Source organism: Stomoxys calcitrans, chromosome 5 (genome assembly GCF_963082655.1).
Source record: "Stomoxys calcitrans chromosome 5, idStoCalc2.1, whole genome shotgun sequence".
Taxonomy (NCBI): Eukaryota; Metazoa; Arthropoda; class Insecta; order Diptera; family Muscidae; genus Stomoxys; species Stomoxys calcitrans.
In genome coordinates this window covers 154,484,667-154,499,558 of record NC_081556.1, presented here as the reverse complement: position 1 = coordinate 154,499,558, position 14,892 = coordinate 154,484,667, and the positions used below count along the sequence as shown (strand labels likewise).

Below are 14,892 nucleotides of genomic sequence, written 5' to 3'. Positions count from 1 at the left end.
CTAAAGCAAGCTAAAAGTAACAGCTGATAACTGACAGAAGAAAGAATGCAATTACAGAGTCGCAAGCTGTGAAAAAATTTGTCAACGCCGACTATATGAAAAATCCGCAATTACTTTTTGGGCAACCATAGTTTTACTGAAGACAAGATACAATATTTTAATTTAATAAAATTCTTTGAAGTAAAACTATTTCTTGAAATGGAATGTGTTTGAACTTATTTACAAAATAGGTTTTGCTAAAGCTAAGTCGAAACGAAAAATCGATAACAACCTCTGAAATTTAGAAATTTGAGGCGTCCTCAAAAACTTGGCCCACAATTTTTACTTTTTGGGGGGTGTTTTGGAAAAGGGACGGTGCCCCAAATACATGATCCCACAATTGAATATCAGATTCGTTGTCTACTCTCAAATACCTTTATTACAGCCCCACATTGACGTGGTCGGTAAATATGCTCGATTTAGGAGTGTTTTGGGAAGTGGGGTAGTCCGTGAAAATATATCAGCATCGTTCTCTTCTCTCAAATATCATATATGTGAAGCCTATATTGGCATTGGCCTCAAAATTGGATATCAAATTTGTTTTATAATCTCAAATACCTTTCATTTAACCCCTTATTGCAAAAGTCAGCAAATATGTCCGATTTGGGCTATGAGCCCTAATAACTATCAATATCGAGATCCATTCCCTTTAATAGTCACATTGTCATGGTGAGCCAATCCGTCCCATTTGGGGGTTGTTATGGGGGAGCGACGTCCCCTAGGCAGTTGGTCCCGAATTTTGATATCAGATTCGTGGTCTACTTCCTAATACCTTTCATTTGAGCCCCATATTTCCATAGTCGCAAACATGACCGATTTGGGGAGTGTTTTGAGGAATGGGGCGGCCGTTTAATGACTTGGCCCTGAAAATATATGTCAGATTCGAGTTCTACTCTAAAATACCTCTTATTGCAGCCCCATATTAGAATGGTCAGCAAATACGTCCAATATAGGTGGTGTTATGGGGTTGGGGTGACCCCATAGACACTTTTTCCTGAATATTGATATCAGATTCCTGCTTTACTCCCAAAGACCTTTCATTTGAGTCCCATATTGCTATGGTCGAAAATTGTTCCTCTTTTGGGGGTGTTTTTGGAAGGGGCGGCCCCCCAAACATTTGGCTCCACATTTGGTTATCAGATTCGTATTCTAGTATTCTATTCTAGTCAGTAAATAAGTCCTGTTTAGGGGGTGTTTTGGGGAAGGGGTAGACCCCCAAAAACTTGGTCCTACATTTGGATATCAGATTCGTATTCTACTCGCGAATACCTTTCATTTGAGTCCCATATTGCCATGGTCGGTAAATATGTCCGATTTAGGGGTGTTTTGGGGATTGGGGAGGTCCCCCTAACACTTGGTCAGATAATTGGATATCAGATACGTTTTCATATCCTAAATACCTTTCTTTTGAGTCCCATATTGTCGTGATTGGTATATATTTGGTAGGTTTTAGGGTCAGGCGAGGGTACAACCCCCTCCCCCTTACCCTAATTTTCAGAAACGCCATATCTCGGTGATGGGTATTGCGATTTAAGCGAAATTTTGTGTGCTCTCTTATAGTACCTTAAAATTAAAAATTTCGTATCCAAATTTCGGATGGGCAGAAGATCACAGATGAAATTTACGTCAGTACAATGTTAGACATTAGAATAAAGGAGCCAACATGCATGACAAAACGGCGCCCAGGCAGGCTGGAGAGTTCCCATCAATTTGCCATTTAAACATATAGTTGCCAAGAATGGCGAAAGGGCTATGTGCCCGAGGATAGTCTCGTATATAAAATTCAATTTGTGTTTGTTTGTTTGTTTGCCGGTTTGTTTGTTTGTTCCGTACAGACTCAAAAACTGCTGAACCAATTACCTAGAAATGTTCACAGATTATGTAGGATGATCTGGAAGGAAACATAGCCTTCATAGTTTTCTGATATCAGGAGGGGGCGGACCCTCCCCCTTACCCCAAAAGTACTACCAAAAAATAAAAGTGGACCGATCGGGACAATATGCGATGCAAATGAAAGGTATTCAAGAGTAGAGTACGAATTTCGTAATAAAAGTTGGGTCCAAGTACCTGGGTGGCCGCCCTAGGCCCAAAACCCTTTAAAAGGTTTATTTGACGATCATGACAATATGGAACTCAAATGAAAGGTATTCGGGAGTAGATTACGAATATGGTCAAGAAGTAGGAATAGGCTTTATAAATTATTGATAATGGAAGGGGGCGGCCCCTCCACCGTTACACCAACCAAAATCAAAAGTGGACCGATTGGGAGAATATAGGTATCCAATGAAAGGCATTGGAGAGTAAAATACGAATAGGTATTCAATTTTGAGTGTAAGTACCCATCGGGCCACCCCAACCCCAAAACTCCCCCAAACAGACATAATGGACGTTCATTTCAATATGGGTTTCAAATGAAAGGTATTCGAGAGTAGATTTCGAATCTGGCATACAAAATCAGATCGAAGTATAGGGGGTCACGCCACCCCTCAAAAACGCCATTAGACCCATTATGACTATAGGATACTTGGCTTGTGTACGTTTGTCTGGAAGGAAACTTAGTTTATATAATTTCTAGATATCGGGTGAGCCGGTCCCTCCCCCTTACCACAAAAACGCCACCCATGTCCGAAAGTGGTCCGATGGGCACAATAAGGATATCAAATGAAAGGTATTGGAGACCAAAACACGAATATGATATTATTTGGGCCCAAGTACCAAGCGGTTACGTTCAAGTCTAGATGGCGCTTTTCCTCCTAAAGATACATCAAATGGGTTATTTGACCGATTATGACAATATGGGTCTCAAATGAAAGGTATTTGATAGTAGAAAACAAATTTGATATCCAATTTTAGAGCCAAGTGTTTTGGGGTACGCCCTAAAGCACCCCCTAAACAGAACTTCATTTCCGTTGGGAATAAAGAACGAATTTGATATCTATTTTCAGTGCAAAGTGCCGGTGGCCGCCCCAGCCTCAAAACACCCTCCAAATGGTTCATAATTACCGGCCATGGCAATATGGGGCTCAAATTTAAGGGATTTGGAAATGCAGCACGAATATGATATCCATATTTGTGTCGAAATGTCTGAGGTGCCATCCATTAGCCTAAGGAAGAACATTACCACCAGAAACCGAGAAGGGGCAAATTCTCACACATCAATGAGTGCTTTCCGATTCAAGGTTAAACTCAATGATAAGGGACCTTTTTTAATAGCCGAGTCCGAACGGCGCCCCGCAATGCGACACCTCTTTGGGGAACATTTTTTAAATGACCATGCATGGCATTGTCGCCTCGCAAATGTCGCCAACAGTAAGAGGGGATAAACACCGATGTTCTCGCCAGGATTCGAACTCGTTCAGCGTCATAGGCTACAATGGCACAAATTCCATATCCGCATTCAGGACGAAGTGTCCCCACCCTAAAAAGATATTAGAGAGTTAATGAAGGCGCAGCGGAGCGGGCCCGGTTCGGCTAGTTAAGACATAAAAATGATGTTCGTTTAGCTATAACCCTGCGCCTGTACCCGCAATTTATGGACAATACCACAATAGGTGTTCAACTGTCTATAACTCCTCCTCATCATCACAAATCAAACGGAAGTCCGTCATGTGTCCAGCGTGACGTCAAAGCCCTTACATTACAATGAGTGCGGTAGCTTCACCCCATCTAGAAGAGATCGATTCCGTGAACTCTCTAAATTACCTCATATTGGTGAAAAGCAACAACTTTATTTTTCGGAGGTACATCAAGCCCATTGGCCAATCTAGCCACACATCGTAGCCAACAAACTTAAACTGTCCTCTTCAAATGACCTGAAAATCTTTTAGTTAAAATCCACCTCTAGTTATAATCTTCCTATTAAAGCCCTTTGCTAGTAGTACGCTAATTATTTTGCAGTATTCAACTTCACTTCACTTCAGCTTCACTTGGTAGCTATCTACCGCTATAATGAACTAGCGAAAACAAAGCCTTCTTGATGCTTATGTGGGTTAAGCCTTTGGCGCTATTGGAAATTTTTTATATTTTAATACCCTACACCACCACTGTGGTACAGGGTATTATAACTTTATGCATTTGCTTGTAACGCTTAGAAGGAGAAGAGCTAGACCCATTGATAAGTATGCCGTTCGGCTTAGAAACATTTCCTGCTTCGATTAAGCTATATCCGTCTGTCTGTCCGTCTGTCTGTCTATCAGTCTGTCTGTCTGTCTGTCTGTCCGTCTGTATGTCTATCAGTCTGTCCGTCTGTCCATGTTAATTTGTGTTCAAACTACAGGTCGCAATTTTCATCCGATCGTCTTCAAATTTGGTATGGGCGTGTCTTTCGGCCTAGAGACAAAGCCTATCGAATTTGGTTCAGATTTGGATATAGCTACCATATATATATTCGCCCGATTTGCAGTAATACTACAATAAAATGGCCATTTGTTAACCGATTTTCTCGAAATTTGGAATGGGCATGTTTTTTAGTCTATGGACGAAGCCTATTGAAATTGGAAAAAATCGGTTCAGATTTGGATATAGCTCCCATATATATGTTCGTCCGATCTGCAGTAACATAGCATTAATATGGTCATTTGTAAACCGATTTTCTTGAAATTAGGCTAGAACGATTTTCTTATAATTCTCGACATTACAGGGTAATTTCATAAAAATCGCTTCAGTTTTGGATATAGCTCCCATATATATGTTCGTCCGATTTGCAGTAATAATGCAATAAAATGGTCATTTGTTACCCGATTCTCTCGAAGTTTTGTAGGAAGGATTTTCTAATGACTCTCGACATTTCTGGGTAATTTCATGGAAATCGGTTCAGTATTAGTTATAGTCCCCATATATATGTTCGTCAGATTTTGGGTAATTTGGAATAATGTTGTCATTTGTCAACCGTAGTTATTACAGTTTGAACATAATTTTGCTCGCCGAGGTCCATCAAAAAATGGTTCTTATAGGGTAGGTATAGGGTATTATACAGTCGGCACCGCCCGACTTTTGCCCTTCCTTACTGGTTTTTGTTAAATTGCTGCAATACAGAAAATTCCAATGTTTAAATAATTAATTTTGTCTAAAAACAAAATTTTATTGTTTTAAATAAAATATTGTAAATATTTATTAAAAGTAAAAAAAACAGTGAATTTTGTAATTCCTAATCCTTAGCTGTGAACATATCTGTTACAATGTTTATAAACATTAAACATCTTCTACTATATACAAATTAAAAAAAAGAAACTTTAGAAAATATTGTCTCTAAATCATAATTAGCTATAATTATATCAAATTAATTAAATTTTTTCCTAGTTAATACCAAATGATTTAACATATCTACATTCTATTGATGAGACAGCCTAACTAAACCCCTATCTTTCATACTCTACAATTGAAAAATCTATTTAACACTCAAGTTAACTAAGTTAATGATTGTTTAGGTTATAAAAAATTTATATTGTTTAAAAAAAAAATATTCTACAATAAAAGGGAAATGTCAGCTGTAAACAATAAAATGAAAAAAAAACATATTTCCTTGCCGCATCCCTTCAAATGTATGACTGTATGCTCAGATTACAATAAAAATTTCCTAGGGGCAACTAAGGTATATACAAACCTTCTCGTATCTCTCTCTCTCTCTCTCTCTCGAACACACAGTCACGCATACATGCATCTATCTATTCCTGAATAAATAATAATGGAATTGTCAATTCATGGTCCAATTAAATTAACAATAAATGTTAAACATACACCAGCCCCCAAAAGTATGCACTCACACATACATGCATATGAACGACTAATGTAAATGTGTTATAATTTTTACTACTTTATGTTTAGTGTCCTCAATGTAAATCTACCTATACATATATACAAAAAAATAGAGATATATACATTGTACAACACACATATAGACCTATAATAGTATCCTAGTTTCAGTAGTTAATAAGTTTTAAATTTGTAACAATAAATTTATCCTCAACCCCTTCCATTCCTGTACCCCTCCCATCACCCAGCCAACTGTCATAAATAATAGTGTCGCCTTTAGGTAATAAAAGTTAGAGTAAAACCTGGGAAAAGAAACTATTCCAAATTCAAATACAACCACGACCGTGTCATTCAATTGTAAAACTTATTATACCTTGTAAAATGGGATAACCCCCTCACCCATCCATTACTCCTTCCCATTTTCCACAAAAGAAACAACCAAGAGAAAATACATCAACGAAAATATTAACATGAAATTTTAAAAATTCGTCTCTTTCTATGTGCCTGAAGTGGGTTATGGTAAGGAAATCACCACAAATAGAAGTGGCAAAATGTTTAATTCCTATGAAAATAAAATTTTAAAAAACTAGGTTCAAATTGCTATAAAAATCAAAATGTCAACAAAATTTTCTATAAAATCCAAATTTCGTTAAAAAATTCTTTGAAAATCAAATTTTGGCAAATTTTTCTTTGAAGTTAAAATTTTCACGAACTTTTATTAAAAAAATTTTAATGAAATGAAATTAAGGCAAAATAATTTTTGTTAATCTTATTTCAACAAATTGTTTTTTGTAGATCAAAGATTTATGCAATTTTCCTCTTAAAAAAAGTTTACAAAATTTTTCTAAAAGAAACTTTATTTTTTGGTAATCTTCCATTATATTAAAATTAAATTGTTGCGCTTTGTGGGTTTGTTTGTGTTTTATACCCTCCACCATAGGATGGGGGTATACCAATTACGTCATTCTGCTTGTAACTACTCGAAATATTCGTCTGAGACCCCATAAAGTATATATATTCTTGATCGTCGTGACATTTTATATCGATCTAGCCATGTCCGTCCGTCCGTCTGTCTGTCGAAAGGACGCTAACTTTCAAAGGAGTAAAGCTAGCCGCTGGAAATTTTGCACAAATACTTCTTATTAGTGTAGATCGGTTGGGATTGTAAATGGGCCATATCGATCCATGTTTTGATATAGCTGCCATATAAACCGATCTTGGGTCTTGACTTCTTGAGCCTCTAGAGGGCGCAATTCTTATCCGATTGGAATGAAATTTTGAACGACGTCTTTCGATATGACTTCAAACAACAGTTCTAAGTTAGGTTCAAATTGGTGCATAACCTGATATAGCTGCCATATAAATCGATCTTGGGTCTTAACTTCTTGAGCCTCCAGAGGGCGCAATTCTTATCCGATTGGAATGAAATTTTGAACGACGTCTTTCGATATGACTTCCAACAACTATTCTAAGTTAGGTTCAAATCGGTGCATAACCTGATATAGCTGCCATATAAACCGATCTTGGGTCTTGACTTCTTGAGCCTCAAGAGGGCGTAATTCTTATCCGATTGGAATGAAATTTTAAACGACTTCTTTCGATATGACTTCCAACAACTATTCTAAGTTAGGTTCAAATCGGTACATAACCTGAAGTATGGTTAAAATCAGTCCATAAGCTGATATAGCCGCCATATAAACCGATCTTGGGTCTTGACTTCTTGAGTCTCTAGAGGGCGCAATTCCTATCCAATATGGCTGAAATTTTGCATGACGTATTTTATTCTTACTTCCAATAACTGTGTCAAATAAGGTTGAAATCGGTCCATAACCTGATATAGCTGCCAAATAAACCGAACTGGGGTCTTGACTTCTTGATCCACTAGAGGGCCCAATTATTATCCGATTGGAATGAAATTTTCTCGACGTGTTTTGTTATGATATCCAACAACTCTGCCAAGAATGGTTTAAATCAGTCCATAACCTGATATAGCTGTCATATAAACCGATCTTGGGTCTTGATTTCTTGAGCCTCTAGAGAGCGCAATTCCTATCCAATATGGCTGAAATTTTGCATGACGTATTTTATTCTTACTTCCAACAACTGTGTCAAATAAGGTTCCAATCGGTTCATAACCTGATATAGCTGCCATATAAACCGATCTGGGATCTTGATTTCTTGAGCCTCTAGAGGTCGCAATTATTATCCGATTTGCCTGAAATTTTGTACGACGGATCCTCTCATGACACTCAATATACGTGATTATTATGGTCTGAGTTGGTCTATAGTCTGATACAGCTCCCATATAAATCGAGCTCTCTATTTTACTTCTTTAGCCCCCAAAGGGCGCAATTCTTATTCGAATTGACTGACATTTTACACAGGTCTCCGAACCAAACCATATCTTGATATCGCTCTAATAGCAAAGCAAATATTTTCTTATATCCTTTTTTGCCTAAGAAGAGATGCCGGGAAAAGAACTCGACAAATGCGATCCATGGTGGAGGGTATATAAGATTCGGCCCGGCCGAACTAAGCACGCTTTTACTTGTTTTGTTTGTTTGTTTTCTGTTACGTATAGACTCAAAAACGTCTGCACCGATTTTCATGAAATTTTCGCAGATGGTAGAGCTTGACCCTCCTGTGAAAATAGGGTACTTTATTTTTTAACACCACCCCCAAACGCCAAATCTCGGAGGTGGGTGCACCGGTTTAAGCGAAATTTTGCATGGCACCCCAAAAACACGAAATTGGTATAATATTTTGGGGTCAAATAACCTGGGGGGGACGCCCCATCTCAAAATCCACTCAAAAGCACATGCTTACCGACTTGGACAATATGGGTATCAAATGAAAGGTTTTTAAGAGTGGCATAACTTGGGATAAAAATCTCACCTTTAGTGGCGGGGGGTCCCCCAACCCCATAAACACCACCCGACAAAACGCTTTTACCGATTTAGCCAAAATGGCCAATATGGGTATCAAATGAAAGGTATTTAAAAGTAGAATATAAAACTGACATAAAAATGCATTCCTTGGTGTCTGAGGGGCCTCCCTACCTAGATAGATATTTGATAGTAGAAAACCAATTTGATATGCAATTTTTAGGCCAAGTGTTTAGGGGTAGTCTCACCCCATAAACTTCCCCCAAACCAATTGCAATTGCGGCTCAAAAAAAAAAGGAATTTAACAGTAGAGCACAATGCTACCACATATTTTGATATCGGGGCGGACCGTCCCCACTTACCCCTATTTCCAGAAACGCCAGATTTCGGAGATAAGTGGTGCGATTTAAGCGAAATTTTGTGGGCTCTCTTATAGAAATCTAAAAACAAAAATTTGATATCCAAATTTCGGGTGGTATGCCTAAGGGGCCGCTTCAAACCCAAAACCCACAAAATATATATAAAAACCAATCACAATGATATAGGACTCAAATGGGAGGTATTTAAGAGTAGAAACGTATCCTATATCCAAATGTGGGAACAAGTATTTGGGGGGACCACCCCAGCCCCCAAAACACCCCTAAATAGGACATATTTATCGACCATGCCAATACGGGCCTCAAATAAAAGGTGATAGCAGTGTGTTGTACCCTGAGGCTGTGGACCGATGAAGGACTCCATCGGGTCAATCCGGTACTAACAACCGGCTGTCATGGGATTGTCAAATAAAAGGTATTTGTGAGTAGAATACGAATCTGATATCCAAATATGGACCAAGTGTTTGGGGGACGGCCCATACACCAAAACATCCCCCAAAGAGAACAAATCTAACGACCTTAGCAATATGGGGCTCAAATGAACAATTGTTGAGAGTAATGCACGAATCTGTTATCAACATCTGGTAAAAAGTGTATATGGGGCACCCCATCCCCATAACATCACCCAAATAGGACGTATTTGCTGACCATTGCAATATGGGGCACAAATAAAAAGTATTTTAAAGTAGAACAAGAATCTGTTATATATAGTTTCAGGGCTCAGAATGGATGAAGAAGCTCCAGCAAAAAAGTCTTTTTTGAAGGCAAACACGTTGGTACACGCAATCCGGGAAGACCAAAAGTCTGATGGAAAAATCAAGTGGTGGGAGACACTTCGAAACTTGGTGTCAGACATTTTAGAATGCGCGCAGAAGATCGAGGCGCTTGGAACGCTATTCTACGTTCGGCTAGTGGAACAAACATTCTGTCATAGCCAATTAAAGTAAAGTAAAGTAAAGTAATAGTTTCAGGGCTAAGTCACTCAGCGGCCGCCCATCCATTAAAACACCCCCCAAACCGGACATGTTTGACGACTATGGAAATATGGGGCGCAAATGAAAGATATTTGGAGTAGAGCACTAATCTGATATCAACATTCGGTACCAACTGTCCAGGGAACGTAGCACCCTCATAACAACCCCCAAATACGACATATATGCTCACCATGACAATTTGAGGCTCAAAGAGAGAGTGAAGCACGATGTTAATGGTTTTTGGGATCCACCCCCCAAACTGGACATATTTGCTGACTATTGCAAGAATTTTATATCAAATTTTTGGGCCAAATGTTTGGCCGCATAAACCAATGGCAATATGGGGTTCAAATACGTGATATTTCAAAGGATCAAGATGCTGATAACTTTGCAGGACTAAGGTTTTGGGAGTCTACCCCTCTCTGCAAAACACCCCTAAATCGGACATATTTACCGACCATAGCAATTTTTAGCTCATCAACATTCCACTAGGGAACAGGAGCAAACATCTCACATATTAATGGGTGCAGTCCGATTCTAGTTTAAGCTCAATGATAAGGGACCTCCTTTTTATAGCCGAGTCCGAACGGCGTGCCGCAGTGCGACTCTTCTTTAGAGAGAAATGATAAATGTTGCCAGCATTAGGAGGGGAAAACCGAAGCTAAAATTTTTTTCTGATGGTCTCACCAGGATTCGAACCCAAGCGTTCAGATTCATAGGCGGTGGCCTCCCACCATAGCAATATGGGATTCAAATGGAAGGTTTTGGGGGTTAGATACCCACTTTCGGGACCAAGTTTCTGGGGTCCTTCCTTTCCACAAAACATCCCCAAACAGGCGCTACTCCCGCAAAACGTTCTCCAAATAGGATAACTTTACCGACCATGGCAATACAGGACTCATATGAAAGTTATTTGAGATTAGAAAACGAATTTGGTATCCAATTTTAGGGCGAAGTGTTTGGGGGACAGCCTTATCCCATAAACGTTCCTTAAACCAATGGCAATATGCGGTTTAAATAAATGGCATTTGAGAACAGAACACGATGCTGATATTTTTTCAGGGCTAAGTGTCTGGGGACCACCCCACCAACCAAAACACCCCTCTAAATCGCACATAACGCAATGTGGGACTTAGTTGAAAGGTATTTGGGGAAAAAAGAAAGACGGTGCAAAAATTGATTGCCTTCATTTATTTATTTGGCAGGTGACTTAGGCACACTAAGTTTCTCAAATATTGCACAGTGATTTCCCTGATCATAGTAACTGCGCACAAGTTTAACATCGGGTACCTCCTCCAGCAGTGATTCCAGCTCATTTTCTTCAAATACATGATAGTAACGTAAAAATGTTGACTGTTCTATTTCCAGTGGCTGCTGTTGGCTGGAGGCTGATTTTATTTTCCAAGGCACCAAAACATCTTGCTGCAGAAATTCTGTGCGATTTGTATGCACTGGCAGAGAGACAGGGGACTCCTTGGCCTGTTCTTCCAACTGTTGTTGCGTCTGTTGCCTCTGCTGCATTTCAGTGGTCTTTTGTTTATTTACCGATTTATTTTGTCTCAAATAAGAGGATTTTTTATTATTGGCATTTTGATCTTTGGCCCAAACGTAGATGAGTCCTCTACCAGAGGGTCTTAGAATACGTGCCAACTCCTTTATAGCCATAAGACGTCTTTCCTTTGTTGCCAAATGATGGATAACTGCAATGCTAATACAGCCATCTACACTGCTGGATCTGATGGGCACATAGATGCAATCACATCTGAACGTTTGATAACTCAGTGAGGAGCAAACCTTAAGCAAGCCGCGACTACGATCACAGCCTATATTTAGCATATCAGGATTACAGTTTAAATATTTGCCATTGCCACAACCCACATCCAAGAGTATCGAGCCTTTGGCAAAGCTTTTGAGAAACTCTGTTACTTGGGGCCAGGGTGAATGACGGGTTTCACTAAAATGTTCTGCAATATGGTCATATACTTTATGGACATTCACCTCTTCCAAGAGAGCAGCCTTGCCAGTATCTATAGTGGACTCTGTGTTCTGAAGTTCATTAATCTTGGTATCACACAGTGTGGGAAATTTGCATATGCAGGGACCTTTTCTAAGTTTTCGAAAAGTTAGAGATGTACGCTTTGAACGTCTTTGGGTCGTGAGGTTTCCATGGGTGGTCATGACTACGTCCAGTATCCTTGGAGTTATGCCATGAGTCCAATCATAACGAGACTCCCCCGACATAACTAATAGCGAACGGCGGGGTAGCAGAACTGATCTTTTCTCCAATCCTTTGCGAAATTCCATAACCACATCACTTTCCAGTGAAAGCGACAATATGGGATCTAAAAATGCACTGTGAGTATCCACATGTGGAGGTATGCCTTGACCAGGTTCATAGGAATTCACAGTTAACTGATCAGGAGTAAACCACTCAAACTCGCAGCCTTGATTAATGCTAAATTCATGAAGTCTATCCCAAAATGTATCGCATTCTTTAGGAATACCATTTGCCAGTGGCTGGTTGTGATCAACATTGTTTAGCCCATATATAAATTCGTAACCATAATGCTTGACTTTTCTGTGTTTCAAAGCAGCATCGACGTCTGTGACATCCTCCGTTTTGATGGCGGCTAATATGTCCTTTTCTTCTTGTTCGCTAACAAAATCATTTATTAGAATAAGGCCCTCCGGCACAGGTTTTAACCAATTTGAATCTTCAGCTGAAGGTAATTCCACAAAATAGCCCAAATAAATAACTGCCCCTTTTTGACCAATTTCCGCAATGCCATTCATACTATTGACAATATTTTCAGCATCCTCTTCAGAGAAGCACTCCATAAAGCAATAGGACTTATTTGGCAGCATGAGTAGTCGATTGATTTTTCCATATTTCTCCGCCGTTTCTAAGACCACCTCCTCGGTAAGGCCGGTCGATAAGCCCGCATTCAAAATGGCCACGTATTTAGAGACGCCTTCCGTTAACGGTTCTATTTTGCATTCATTGTGAATAATAGCCAAACAGCGCCTCTGTTTTTTGTCCAACTTCCTGGAGTGATAATTGGGAGACATGGTGGAAAATCTTAAGAAGTCAAAGTTGTCTGCAATGATATTAAAATGAACATAAAATAATGTTTTTATGACTTGGAAATGGTTGCTCCAAACGCAGGTCGTATTGTGGATTATCCGCATGAGATACTATTATTCCTAATAGTTCCGAGAAATCCCAATAATTAAAGGATTTTGCATTCCCACGAGTAGTTGGAAAGTTTCAAAAGAAATTACCCACTCAAATTGGAAGCTATCACAACATCAACATTATCGACAATAAGTAGTCCACACTTTCCTCAACCATTGATATCGGGATTTAATTATTGCAACAAGTTCTTACATGCTGCGCCTTTCGACTGTCCTAAATTGCTGGACTCCAAGAAGCTGAGAGCAGCAAACTAATATAAGCAATAAATGTAACCTTAGTCTTCTTCAGATACAACGAAACCATCTTAAATTGTAAATACACCAATGCCGGGTCAGACACTCCTTCCAAGAGAGTTTGCCCATGTTCCCTCCCACAGACTGGTATGAGTAATAAAAGATTGTTGTTCCGGTGATTTAGAAGGGGACCACATTTTTAAGCAAAAAATTTCGAAGATTTCCGACTTTTACGGGGACTACTGGAATTCGTCTCAAACCGATTCTATTCTGGAATTCTATTCTTTACCTCACAGAGACGTAAATTTTATGGATTTTTATTTTTTATTTATTAAAGTTTGATTTTAAACCCCAAACTTACTTTATCAAAAGCAATTGTTTTTATTCTGTTTTGATTATTAACTTCAATGCATTCACAGGGTTTTGTTAACGCATCATGAAGGTTATCGAATCCCTGTGAATGTTATGCGGCAACATTGGCATAGGGCTGTTAAATAAATTAGAAGTTGCCACATCGATTGATTTTGAATGGTGAAGGCTCAGCTAAGTAAAAGAAAAAAGGTGCTATTACGCGACATGTGCATATGTGAAGCACGTGCTTTCACTTTCTTGGTTGGGAATGGTTTAAACCCGGATTACACTGCTCTTCAAATCCGGATTTAATGGCTCGATCATCTGTTTTTCCTTTATAAAATCAGCTGACGAGAGCCTATAATCCGGATTTAATGAACAGTGTAAATGGGATTTTAGTTGGGTAATAAGAAGTGATTTTTGGTGTGTGGAATGGCCAATCAGACAATTCGCCTTAAATATGGATATCAAATTCATGTTCTACTCCCAATTACCATTAGTTTGAGCCCCACATTGTCATTGACCACATTCTCCAATTCCTTTCATTTGATATCCAATAAGCAGATTTTCTCACTTATGCAGAGTATTCCGTTCAGCTTTTCAAGCAGAATGCTGTCAAACTCCATGAAAAAAAAACAATGGGAAAACTTCGGCGGAAAATAGGCGAAAAAGTAGTACTCTGTTTATAGACAGGAAAATGGCAAAAATAAATTTAAGTGGCAACGCTTGAAGCCATTGTCGGCATCATTTTTAATATATTGGTTTTAATGGTTCGTTTTTCTTTTTGTTATTTTATTTATAAAACTAGAAGTGAAGATAAAAAAGTCTATTGGTATGAAAACAACAACACATGATAACTGTCAAATATCGCTCGAGAAACAATTCAACATTTCAGCTTCGGAATAGTCGGAAATTTTAAATTGTTCGGCGAGCGGAATTTGACAGCAACTAAATGTTTTTGTTTCAATACAAAAACGCGTTTTTTTATCTGCACCTATTCACTATTTAATTTATTTTTTCGCAAATAAATAAAGACCTATTGGAGCCAACAGAACATACAAAAATTATGCCGGCAATGGTTTCAAG

At 38.8% G+C, this 14,892-nt stretch overlaps 1 protein-coding gene across 2 annotated transcripts; it reads right to left on the bottom strand.

Annotated features, from left to right (window-relative positions):
- Window positions 1–11,202: 11,202 nt before the first annotated feature.
- On the bottom strand, window positions 11,203–13,880 carry LOC106091948 (alkylated DNA repair protein alkB homolog 8). 2 transcript variants are annotated; one of them, XM_013258662.2, is made up of 2 exons: window positions 13,817–13,880; window positions 11,203–13,124 (listed from the first exon to the last, which is right to left on the bottom strand). In XM_013258662.2, exon 2 carries the CDS (start codon window positions 13,093–13,095, stop codon window positions 11,221–11,223), a length of 1,875 nt encoding a protein of 624 aa, XP_013114116.2. In that variant the 5' UTR covers window positions 13,096–13,124; window positions 13,817–13,880; the 3' UTR covers window positions 11,203–11,220. The 2 variants fall into 2 exon arrangements, with proteins under 2 accessions (XP_013114116.2, XP_013114117.2); XM_013258663.2 differs by lacking the exon at window positions 13,817–13,880 and adding an exon at window positions 13,745–13,761.
- Between the last annotated feature and the right edge of the window lie 1,012 nt (window positions 13,881–14,892).

Excerpts from the sequence above, each read along its gene's own strand:
- LOC106091948 (XM_013258662.2), bottom strand. The coding sequence starts at position 13,095 with ATGTCTCCCAATTATCACTCCAGGAAGTTGGACAAAAAACAGAGGCGC.